The 13,570-nt window shown below is 45.1% G+C and overlaps 1 protein-coding gene across 1 annotated transcript in view; it reads right to left on the bottom strand.

Moving 5' to 3' along the window:
* The window catches only part of LOC310784777 (sodium bicarbonate cotransporter 3-like), a 79,594-nt gene that overhangs the window by 47,169 nt on the left and 18,855 nt on the right, over positions 1-13,570 (bottom strand). Inside the window, exon 2 of the mRNA XM_083645823.1 lies at positions 2,998-3,079. Coding sequence (XP_083501949.1) covers positions 2,998-3,079 — 82 coding nt within the window. The remainder of the gene's footprint in view (positions 1-2,997; positions 3,080-13,570) is intronic.

Genomic DNA, 13,570 nt, shown 5'->3' with positions numbered 1-13,570 from the left:
TATTTTCACATCAGTTCAAACATTGATGAATGGAACAAAACAACAGAGCTTTGCCGTTTAGGGTGCTTTCTCACTGGGAACGATTGCTTTCATTCCGTTCCGTTCCCGAGTATGATTGCCCCCCCCTCCCCTCTCCCCTGCTGGTCAGCTTTCACATTACAACATTTCTTCGGAAGGAAACGGAACACTTGCATCATCAACTACGCCTGGAGTGTATCCTCGCCCGTGTGTGTCTATGTGGTTCGGTACAGTTGGCGTTCACATTCACAAGTGTTCCGTGCCCGCCCGGGCACGCCAAAGCGTTCCCCAGGCCACCTTTTCAAGTGGCCCCCGTCACGGTGCGCTGTTCCGCGCCCGCGCACGGAACGCAACGTTCACACTCATGAAACAAACCGGACCTGGAGTCAATTTTGGGGCAAGTGTGCCTCGGTTCCGCTCCCGGGTCCCCAGTGAGAAGACACACTTAGAACAAGCATCTGGTCACGAATTTGTCTGCACAATTCCTCTTCCTCTTCTTGTTCCCCTGTAGAAGAGCTCGAGCAGATTCAGGCTGCGTCTGCCAAGGCCCCCCTGAAAGACTAATCCAGTAACACCTGTTCCCCCTGCTCAGCAAACGGCCTCAAACAGAGACACACGCAGGCTGAGTCATAAATGTGCCATAAACCCAACATTAAATCCTTGATCCTTACATAAATAAGGATTTTCAATTCAAGGCTAAGACTTAGATGTAACAATACACCGGTATGAAGGATTAACAGCGACGACTATATGCACATAGCACGGGCATCTCCTTTAACAACGTGAATAAAAACCTCTGGCTTGCCCATTTGATGAGTATCTGAAACTTAATCCCTATTTACGAGGCTGCGTATCAAATTTATATTGTATGATTCAAGAAATGGAAGACTATTCGCTGCACCACCTGAAAGTACAGTGGGAGGAAGACTTGGACACGGAGCTCTCTGACGAAATCTGGAAAAATGCTATCAGTAAAATACATAAATCTTCTGTCTGTATCAGACATGGGGTGTTACAGTTTAAGATACTACACCGCTTACACCTTTGTAAAGCCAAACTGGCCCGGATATATCCTGGCTCAGACCCAAATTGCATCAGATGCCATCAGTTTCCGGGTACTCTGGGCCACACGTTTTGGACTTGCCCAAAATTGTACACATTCTGGTCAGACATTTTTAATACATTCTCATATATACCGGTATGTCAAAAACAGATTGACCCAGATCCAATTACTGCAATATTTGGGGTTGCCCCTAGCAACAGTGGGATATCCAGACATCAATCAGATCTAATGGCCTTTTCAACATTACTAGCTCGCCGGCTTATTCTTTTTAGCTGGAAATCGCCCACACCTCCATCACACTCACGCTGGATTCGTGAGGTAATGTCATTTCTTAAGCTAGAAAAAGTCAGGTGTACAGTCCAGGGTTCTCTGGAAAAGTTTGAAATTACTTGGCACCCCTTCTTAGATTATTATGATAAGGAATTTGACGCAAGAACTTTAGATTAGTAGCCCCCAACAGCTCTACCCTACCCTCTTCCCACCTCCCTCTTGTTCTTTCCTTGTCTCTATTATTATTATTATTTTGTTTTTTTTTGTTTGTTTGTTTGTTTGTTTTTGTTTGTTTTTTGTTTTGTTTTTTACACTTGGTTGTCATTGCATCACAAATACTCAGGACATTGTATACACGTATGACATCATGCAACCTTGCACTTATTTTGTATTGTCTGTCTTCTATGGGGTTTGCTTTTTCTTGTTTGTATTGTTTAAAAACGAATAAAAACAATTTGAAATAAACAACGTGAATAAATCCTTTTTCTAAATAGCATTGGTGATGCGTGCAACTGCTGCAGCTCCGCACCCTGCTGAAGGCAAGAAGGAGCGTATGGATGATGGCCAGTGGGATGATCACACTAAACTGTCTAATTTATTTATTTGTGTAGGGACAGATACACATACATATAATGTTTACCAAAACATCTGATTTCCTGTACCACAGCAGTTATAGCCCACGGCTAACTTGCTAATTTGCAATGCCCACCATAATGCCCCTTTAGAAGGAGAGGGGATTATGGCACCCCAGATACAGCGTAGAAAGTATAGATTACACAGGAAGTAAGCAGCAGTAAATGTAGATTAGAATGTTAAAAATAAAAAGGGGCTCGTTTGAATACCAAATCGGCCAACTGTACAAACGGCAGGCTGCAGGCCTACTGATAAGCAACAGTACTGTGTGTAATCCTTGATTTGCACTGAATGAACCTCAACATAAGCTAGTAGCTACAATGTCAATTAATTGCTACATTTCCCTATAAGAATGTCCTTATTTTCATCTTCACATCTGTGCTGTGCATTCTCCCTTTCTCACACTGGGTGGATCCCACTCGGTCATATCGTTTCTTAGAATAAAATGGTAATGTGGTGAAATACAACCATCAAACCGTGATATTTTTGGAGAAAACACTCAATAATATATGCAATATTGTTATACCATTGCATCCCTATAAACACGTGTGATTATTAAAAGGCGCCTGCTTCCATAAATAATGTTTACAGGACAAACTCACGTTTTTCAGCAAACTCCCAGATCTTTTAATTTGAGGTATTGATCAAAGTATGTATTTGACCCAAATGGCTGATGCTTTGCATGGTGACTTCTTTTTTATTTTTTTTAATAACCATATTTCAAGCTTGGTGGAGCATTCAGAATCTGATTACAAAAAAGTTTTTACTTTTAAATGTTTTGGTTTTTCTTTTGTACCGGCAGAACTAATTGATGATGCATTTTCCTCTGTCATTTGGAGGAGTAATATTGTAAGAAAGTTATCTCTGTATGTTGTTCTACCAATGTTAACAATGGGATTTTCCACATTGTCCCTGTAATGCTAATCCCGTGTGGACATGGCTATATTCAGCACAGAGATATATAAAGACACAGCTACAGGGGAAACATCCAAGTGTGGGTGGCTTCCACTTACTTTCCAACTCTTCCTTCTCATAGTTTGTGTGGGTGGTGGAGCTGGTCTTCCCATGGTCTACTAGTGCCTCCTCATCTAGACCCTGGGGAGAAAGGGAAGGAGACTTAGGAGACTTATTCAAGACATATGTTTGTCTGCCTGTCTGAGGATCTAAACCAAATCCTGAAAAATCACCCATTAGTGGTAAATGCTCATTAAGAGTTCAATGCCACTTTAATTGACCACTAATGAGCATGGCTGCACAATTAGCGCTTCCATTACACGTAACCAATCACAAGCTTTGAATGAAGAACATACACTCATGTGACCAAACCAAAGTTGAGATGGAGAAACAAGCAACTCCCGTGGGAAAGAGAGAGAGAGGGGGGGGAAACCTTGCATAGTCCATTTTTGGTATTAAAAATAAAGAAAAAATATAGCCAGGAGCAATGTGGAAAGAACGGTCCGGTCCAACGTTAGAGAGGAAACCCCTTCTCCTGAGTCTTAACGGGAAAACAACATGGTAGTTCCTAAAAGAGGATCTGTCATTTGGAGATACTTTGGTTAGCAGATCACAACAAACGAGCACAGATTCTGTGCAAGGTTTCCCTTTGGGTTGTACTGTACTGTAGCGACATCTTAAAAGTAATAAACGTGGTATTATTCATTTGAATTTTGTAAATAAGGACCTTAGTAAGAGTGAAAACAAGACTTTCTAGCTGTGCCTTTAAAGCATAGAAGTGGACTCAAAACACATGTTGTGAAAAGTGCCTCAGAGAGGATAGGAACGGGGCTGCAGTCTCGTTGGCTTGGGGGTGGGCGTGGGGCAGAGCCCAGGAAGGAGTAACATGAAGGTCATCATACAACGTCCTGCTATGTAGGAGGCTGTGGTGACGTCTCTACCTGCACTCCTCTTCCAGCCACAGAGTAGTGAGAGTGAACAAGACAAACTGCTAAACTGCCAAAACCTCACACTGACTGAAGTGTAGCTTCTGGGCAAGGGGGCTGAATACACACAGCAACCCAGCTCACTCACTAAAGACATTTTCTGACATCATATTAATACAAGAGAGTGGGTTAAAATATACATATAGGGGTGTCAAAAATAATCGATTATAAGATGCATCGTGATGCGGACGTGCACGATTCTGCATTGATTCACAAATGTCAAATGCCACCCACGAGTCTCTATGAGTTACGGTTACGGAGATACAAGCCGTTCGTCAGCTAGCTGCTAGCTTTAGCACTTTTGCTTATCAAGTGTTGAATGGTGGAATGGTGTCCAGCCTGTTATTTTGTGTCCTGTCGCATCATCAAGGTTCTGCTTCTGGCACCATGCATGTTTATATGATGGATGCCCAGTCAGGTGATATGTTTTGACTCATTCTTTATTGCAACTTAACGTGCGTAAAGCTCAACGTCAGTGAAGCTTGTGCTTCTTCTTCTGCACTTTTACTGTGGCTTTCCTGCATTCTTGGAACCCTGACTGCCACCTGTTGGCTAACTCTTGTAACAGAGGGCAGCATTTGTATTAATAAAATATAATGGAAGTAAATGCATTATGTTTATTTTAATTATGGATCGTAATACAATGCAATTGCAAATGCACTTTATTTTAAAAGTAGCCACGCAGTGAGAAAAAAGAAAGTGAGAAAAAATAAATCCTGTATTGGGGGGAAAAAAGTGATGCATCGATTTAAGATGCATCGAGATACATCGATAATCGTTTTATAATCGAATCGTAGCCCTCTGAATCGTAATCGAATCGAATCGAATCGTGAGGCCAGTGAAGATTCACAGCCCTAATATATTACCTATTGTCTTATTCTATATCAACATTGTAATTAAAGCTTTGGCAATATTGTTTGTGTAACCTTCAATCTTCATGTCAATAAAGCGTGTGTGCCGTACACACACGTACACACACGTACACACACGAGAGAGATGATATGGACTGATGAGTACAGTCACCGGATACAAGCACAGGAAGATGCTATGTGCCATATGTCAGTGCAATCTGCACCACACTGACACGTAGCAGTGACCCTGCTTCACAGGCAGTCGAGGACAACAACAGCTTAGGCCATGATCATATCAGGGCGGCAGTGGAAAGTACAAGTGTACTTCATAATAATAATGAGTGGTCTCTGTGATAATAATCAATCCCTTGAGTAAAAGTCATGACAACTCAGCCTGTGAGAAATAAATAAACCCCGGCATGAGATGTGTTTAGGACACAGCTTATCTAACAGATTAGCTGCTTGAGAACAACCTCAAGTATGACGCAGCAGGGTTATTATCAGTGCAACTTCATGAAGGCTCGCCTATCTATATCTTCTGTACACAGTTACAGGCAATGTACAACACCAGATGTGTTACGGCTGCGTTGCGGATCCGGCAAAACTGCCGGATCGACTCTCCAATTGATGGGTGATCCATGCAGTACGGAAAAATTCCGCACCTGTTCTATTCTTGTCGGATCCCGCATACGTCTGACAGATGAAACGAGTGTGGGTCTGTTCATACGTCTGACAGATGAAACGAGTGTGGGTCTGTTCATACGTCTGACAGATGAAACGAATGTGGGTCTGTTCATACGTCTGACAGATGACAGAGTGTGGGTCTGTTCATACGTCTGACAGATGACAGAGTGTGGGTCTGTTCATACGTCTGACAGATGAAACGAGTGTGGGTCTGTTCATACGTCTGACAGATGAAACGAATGTGGGTCTGTTCATACGTCTGACAGATGAAACGAGTGTGGGTCTGTTCATACGTCTGACAGATGAAACGAGTGTGGGTCTGTTCATACGTCTGACAGATGAAACGAGTGTGGGTCTGTTCATACGTCTGACAGATGAAACGAATGTGGGTCTGTTCATACGTCTGACAGATGAAACGAATGTGGGTCTGTTCATACGTCTGACAGATGACAGAGTGTGGGTCTGTTCATACGTCTGACAGATGACAGAGTGTGGGTCTGTTCATACGTCTGACAGATGAAACGAATGTGGGTCTGTTCATACGTCTGACAGATGAAACGAATGTGGGTCTGTTCGCAGCCGTACCGGAGCCGTACCGCATCTGTTCCGGAGGCGGTGTACATTAAGCCCTTAGGCTTATCTTGCAAAAAATACATTCATTGTTACGGTGACGGTCCGTCCATGTGATAGAAAGTAGGGTTTCATAGCAACGTCAAGGGCCTGAGTACACTGCTTATTAGTTTAGTTTAGTTTATTTGGACAATCTTAAGAGATTAAGAGCATTATGTTTGTATACAAAATCGTCAAGGATAACACAATAAAGTCAGAAATGTATTCCTATTGTGGTCCTTGGCAGAAATTTAAAACAATTAATGAAAATGAATAGCCATATCATCGTAGTCATGCTACTAACACATCAAAAGATATAAAGGCCCTAAAAGAGGAGACACTCGGCTTTCGGGATTCATAGCAGCAGAGGTACCAATTCCAGTACCAGTTCTTTACACACACACACACACACACACACACACACACACGCACACACATAAACCGAAATCACTTCCTTAAACCCAAATCCAGTTTGGTCCAATTAGCAACCTTGTTATCACTGCTCCCTTGACTCCCTGCCCTCAGGTGGCAGCACAACTCAGGCAGCCGCAAGGACACCCGTCTCTAATGACTGCTGCATGTGTGACCACAACATCACTACTCAGGCAGCCGCAAGGACACCCGTGTCTAATGACTGCTGCATGTGTGGCCACAACATCACTACTCAGGCAGCCGCAAGGACACCCGTGTTTAATGACTGCTGCATGTGTGACCACAACATCACTACTCAGGCAGCCGCAAGGACACCCGTCTCTAATGACTGCTGCATGTGTGGCCACAACATCACTACTCAGGCAGCCGCAAGGACACCCGTGTCTAATGACTGCTGCATGTGTGACCACAACATCACTACTCAGGCAGCCGCAAGGACACCCGTGTCTAATGACTGCTGCATGTGTGACCACAACATCACTACTCAGGCAGCCGCAAGGACACCCGTCTCTAATGACTGCTGCATGTGTGGCCACAACATCACTACTCAGGCAGCCGCAAGGACACCCGTGTCTAATGACTGCTACATGTGTGACCACAACATCACTACTCAGGCAGCCGCAAGGACACCCGTGTCTAATGACTGCTGCATGTGTGGCCACAACATCACTACTCAGGCAGCCGCAAGGACACCCGTGTCTAATGACTGCTGCATGTGTGGCCACAACATCACTACTCAGGCAGCCGCAAGGACACCCGTGTCTAATGACTGCTGCATGTGTGACCACAACATCACTACTCAGGCAGCAGCAAGGACACCCGTGTCTAATGACTGCTGCATGTGTGACCACAACATCACTACTCAGGCAGCCGCAAGGACACCCGTGTCTAATGACTGCTGCATGTGTGACCACAACATCACTACTCAGGCAGCCGCAAGGACACCCGTGTCTAATGACTGCTGCATGTGTGGCCACAACATCACTACTCAGGCAGCCGCAAGGACACCCGTGTTTAATGACTGCTGCATGTGTGACCACAACATCACTACTCAGGCAGCCGCAAGGACACCCGTCTCTAATGACTGCTGCATGTGTGGCCACAACATCACTACTCAGGCAGCCGCAAGGACACCCGTGTCTAATGACTGCTGCATGTGTGACCACAACATCACTACTCAGGCAGCCGCAAGGACACCCGTGTCTAATGACTGCTGCATGTGTGACCACAACATCACTACTCAGGCAGCCGCAAGGACACCCGTCTCTAATGACTGCTGCATGTGTGGCCACAACATCACTACTCAGGCAGCCGCAAGGACACCCGTGTCTAATGACTGCTGCATGTGTGACCACAACATCACTACTCAGGCAGCCGCAAGGACACCCGTGTCTAATGACTGCTGCATGTGTGGCCACAACATCACTACTCAGGCAGCCGCAAGGACACCCGTGTCTAATGACTGCTGCATGTGTGGCCACAACATCACTACTCAGGCAGCCGCAAGGACACCCGTGTCTAATGACTGCTGCATGTGTGACCACAACATCACTACTCAGGCAGCAGCAAGGACACCCGTGTCTAATGACTGCTGCATGTGTGACCACAACATCACTACTCAGGCAGCCGCAAGGACACCCGTGTCTAATGACTGCTGCATGTGTGACCACAACATCACTACTCAGGCAGCCGCAAGGACACCCGTGTCTAATGACTGCTGCATGTGTGACCACAACATCACTACTCAGGCAGCCGCAAGGACACCCGTCTCTAATGACTGCTGCATGTGTGACCACAACATCACTACTCAGGCAGCCGCAAGGACACCCGTGTCTAATGACTGCTGCATGTGTGACCACAACATCACTACTCAGGCAGCCGCAAGGACACCCGTGTCTAATGACTGCTGCATGTGTGACCACAACATCACTACTCAGGCAGCCGCAAGGACACCCGTCTCTAATGACTGCTGCATGTGTGGCCACAACATCACTACTCAGGCAGCAGCAAGGACACCCGTGTCTAATGACTGCTGCATGTGTGACCACAACATCACTACTCAGGCAGCAGCAAGGACACCCGTGTCTAATGACTGCTGCATGTGTGACCACAACATCACTACTCAGGCAGCAGCAAGGACACCCGTCTCTAATGACTGCTGCATGTGTGGCCACAACATCACTACTCAGGCAGCAGCAAGGACACCCGTGTCTAATGACTGCTGCATGTGTGACCACCAGTGTTGGGAACGTTACTTTAAAAAAGTAATTAGTTATAGTTACTCACTACTTGTTCCAAAAAGTAACTGAGTTAGTAACTGAATTACTCTATAATAAAAGTAACTAGTTACCAGGGAAAGTAACTATTTGCGTTATCTCCACCTTGAAAATGCCAAATTTTCATGGATTGCTGCAAACCTGAGGGTACCCTCACGGGCCCCTCGGCCGAAGCCGGGCTTGTTTTTTATTTATTTTTAATTAATAGGTCCGGGGTCGGGCCGTTTCAATAATTCAATTAAATAATGTTGTATTAGCATACTCGCTTGATTTTACACAGCGGAGCACAGTCAGACAAAGAGGAGGAGTGCACAGACACTCCCATAGCCACACACAGACCCTGTCCGTCCATGTACAGCGAGCGGACAGCTCCCGAACACAGAGAGAGAGAGAGAGTGAGAGAGACAGACAGAGAGAGGCTGCGCAGGACGGCCGCGCGGCGACGCAGCACGCGGAACAGAGAGGGAGAGAGATGTGTCATTATATCGTAATATTGGCTTAGGGCCTCGCAACGGGCTGGATCGGGCACGGGTCTGCATGTCACGGGCCGGGGAGGGCTCGGGCCGAAATTTCAGCCCTGCGCAGCTCTCTACTCCGGACTCGCCATTTCTGCTGCTTCCTCGAATCTGTTTGGTGTGTCTGTGTGTGTGTGTGAGTGTGTGTCGCCCGTGTCCTGACTCCTGGCTCGTGTGTAACACTGGCTCCGATTGGCTACCATGAAACACATGACTCTGCCTTAGCCAATCATAATCGTTTATCTCGTTATAACCCACCCGGTCTCCTCACTTGACAACACTAGTGTAGGCTACAGGTAGTTTACTCAATCATTTCATAGTAACGCACCGCATTTAGCGTTCAGTAACGATAACGGCGTTGTAACGACGGAAACAGTAATTAGTTAGATTACCTCGTTACTGAAAAAATAACGGCGTTACCTAACGCCGTTCTTTTAAACGGCGTTATTCCAAACACTGGTGACCACAACATCACTACTCAGGCAGCAGCAAGGACACCCGTGTCTAATGACTGCTGCATGTGTGACCACAACATCACTACTCAGGCAGCCGCAAGGACACCCGTGTCTAATGACTGCTGCATGTGTGACCACAACATCACTACTCAGGCAGCCGCAAGGACACCCGTGTCTAATGACTGCTGCATGTGTGGCCACAACATCACTACTCAGGCAGCAGCAAGGACACCCGTGTCTAATGACTGCTGCATGTGTGACCACAACATCACTACTCAGGCAGCAGCAAGGACACCCGTGTCTAATGACTGCTGCATGTGTGGCCACAACATCACTACTCAGGCAGCAGCAAGGACACCCGTGTCTAATGACTGCTGCATGTGTGACCACAACATCACTACTCAGGCAGCAGCAAGGACACCCGTGTCTAATGACTGCTGCATGTGTGACCACAACATCACTACTCAGGCAGCAGCAAGGACACCCGTGTCTAATGACTGCTGCATGTGTGACCACAACATCACTACTCAGGCAGCAGCAAGGACACCCGTGTCTAATGACTGCTGCATGTGTGACCACAACATCACTACTCAGGCAGCAGCAAGGACACCCGTGTCTAATGACTGCTGCATGTGTGGCCACAACATCACTACTCAGGCAGCAAGGACACCCGTGTCTAATGACTGCTGCATGTGTGACCACAACATCACTACTCAGGCAGCAGCAAGGACACCCGTGTCTAATGACTGCTGCATGTGTGACCACAACATCACTACTCAGGCAGCAGCAAGGACACCCGTGTCTAATGACTGCTGCATGTGTGACCACAACATCACTACTCAGGCAGCAGCAAGGACACCCGTGTCTAATGACTGCTGCATGTGTGACCACAACATCACTACATTGAGTGAGAGAAGTCTAACTATGTTAGTTAATGGTGCAACCACAAAAACAACGGGACAGTGTCGTGAGAATCCCTCTGCTGCTGATATATCATAACATGAGTAAAACTCTGCTACTGATATATCATAACACGAGTAAAACTCTGCTACTGATACAGGGCTCGACGTTAACTTTTAAAAGTGGTTGCCGGAGGGGCAACCTGGCAAGAGCTTTTGGTTGCCCGAATAAAAATATGGTTGCCCAATTTTAGTCGCCTTATATTTTGAGTAATTAAGATACTAGTATGCAGTCATAAGTATGGATGCACCGATCCACTTTTTTCACTTCCAATCCGATTCCGATACCTGAATTTGGATATCTGCCGATACTGATATTTTTCCGATACCATAGCTATTTTTTCTTGAAAAAAAGTAGGCTACAGACACAAATTTGGCCAATTGAAGAAAATAGGAAAGAAAAATACAACTTGAAAAAAGCAGACAAAATGAAGGAAATATACAAGGCAAAAAAGGATAATTATGAATCAAATCTGAACTATTTAGGCATTGCTGCTTTAGAGAAGGACCCTCTGCCTCCTGCTAAGAGACATAATTAGTATTTGGCAATTCATTATCTCATAACATTAGCTACCTGGTTCATAAACAAGAACAATTAGGTCATTAGACATTTCCATTTCCACTCAAATGTATTAAATAACATTTCAACCATCGTTTCAACAAACCAACAATTAAACACCCCTGCCACTTTGAACACTTGGTCTGATCCCCCGAAAACCCCCTCCAGAAACTACCAAGTGGTACGCTCCGCATCTGGGGACTTCCGGTTTTGGAACGGCTCGTCTATCTAGAGCGCACCGCATTACAGAGAGACGAGGATGTACCGTTTCACATGCAGCAGACAGGTTACAAACAATTAATCCGTGAAAAGTAATAAATATACATTTAATTGCCGAGATATGTCTCTTGTCTTTTTATTTTCACTGAAATGTTTTGTGTACGGTAAATGAATACAACCTGTTGCTATGTATGATTAACTCCATAACACTATTAGTATCATCTGATGCAACATCAGAGAGGGGGAGAGAGAGATGCACACGGCAACACGGACAGCTTCTCAGTAATCACTTTACCCTTCGTGTCATTACAAGTTGCTGTCTTGCTTTTTGGTGTTTCAAGAGTAAATATCTCCACTCCACGGACATGTTGAGTTAGAGCAGCCTGCTGTATGCTAGCGGGCTCCAAACTGTGGAATGGAGAGGAGTTTAGTCATTTTAGGTGCGCACAGTTAATTGTCTGGAATGCATCTGACGGCCTGCTTTGATCGGCTATTTTGAGAACACCGATCAAAGCCAATAGAGGCCAAATCGATTGCGGAGCATCTCTAAATAAAATGTCACATATATGTCACTCACAACAAGTAGCCTATTAAAACATATTTATTTGGTGTATATTTTGCTGTTTGCTGCTGTACATATTTTTTTGCATGTTAATGTGGTTGCCCCTGGGGCAACCAAAGGCCAAGAAATGGTTGCCCTATTTTTTTTTTTGTTGCCCGGGGCAACCGGGCAGCCGTTAATGTCGAGCCCTGTGATATATCATAACACGAGTAAAACTCTGCTACTGATATATCATAACACGAGTAAGAAAATGAGAAAGTCAAATCACTTCAACACAATATACATTAGTGGGAAACTGATATTTCACAGGTCTAACAGGCTACTACCTCCAGCTGTTCAGCGAGGCATGAGGTACTGTGACTGGGAGGAAGTGGCTATTTTAGAGAGGTATCCATAAGGGATGTATAAATACCAGAGGGTGACAACTGACAAGCCAGCTAATGCTGGCTTTTAGACCTGGGTAGGATTGGCCTCTCGATACGATACATATCACGAATACATGGGTCACGATACAATTGTATCACGATACATTGCGATAGGATACATATTGTGATATAGTGCAATACTGAACTCTACATAATTTACTGATTTTTTTTTAATAGAACTGAAAATACAACTTGCTGTGTACCAACTGGGTAGCGTAATACTATGTACATCACATTATATTGATAACTCAGTGGACAAATTGAGTAAAAACTATTTTGTTTACAATTTATTAGTAAATCTTTTGCAAATTTGCACAGTTGCACGGTGTTACTGAACACACTTGGAAAAAATTAAGTATTCTTATTGTGTCTGACTGAACACACGGCTGTGCAAAAAACTAATACAGCGCAATATCTTTTCTGAAATATCGACGCAGTATTGCGGGGGGAAATCTGCGATATAAGTTGGCGTATCGATTTTATTACCGTAAATTCCGGACTATAAGACGCACCGGTCTATAAGCCGCACCTTCAAAGGTGACTATTTTTTTCTTCTATAAGCCGCACCGGACTATAAGCCGCGGGTGTTTTGATGTTTAATTACCATATGTAAGGCTTCGTGCACAGAGGGGATTGTCGGGATCGATGGCTGTTTGGGGAAGCTCCCATTTATTAACATTTCAACAAAACAAAAGTCAGGTCACTAATCCCCAGACAAAATCACACATTGTGGTATTTTTTGTTTTTTTTACAGTGCACACAGTGTCCGCGGTGTGGTGAAAAGAGGGCAAGAGAGGAAATTAAAACAGAAGTGGATTTATAGTTAGAAAGAGTGCTAAAGAAGAGAGAATTCCGTTTTTTATTTTTTTATTTTAGTTACTCACAGTACTATTGACCAGTCCAACTCAAAAGATATTCGGCAGTTTCACTTTGAGCTCTTGTTCCGCCGCTGGGCACACAGTGTCCGCGGTGTGGTGAAAAGCGAAAAAGCTGCTTCTTCCCCGCAGCCTGGAGGATGAGTTGACGGTCGGGCCAGCGGAGTAGGCAGATGAAGATGGCCCTCGGTGGCAGGCCGGGGTCTGGACGTGGCCGAGGCGCCC

Source organism: Poromitra crassiceps, assembly GCF_964638095.1.
Source record: "Poromitra crassiceps genome assembly, chromosome: 11".
Lineage (NCBI taxonomy): Eukaryota > Metazoa > Chordata > Actinopteri > Beryciformes > Melamphaidae > Poromitra > Poromitra crassiceps.
This window is presented reverse-complemented; position numbering and strand designations above follow the sequence as displayed.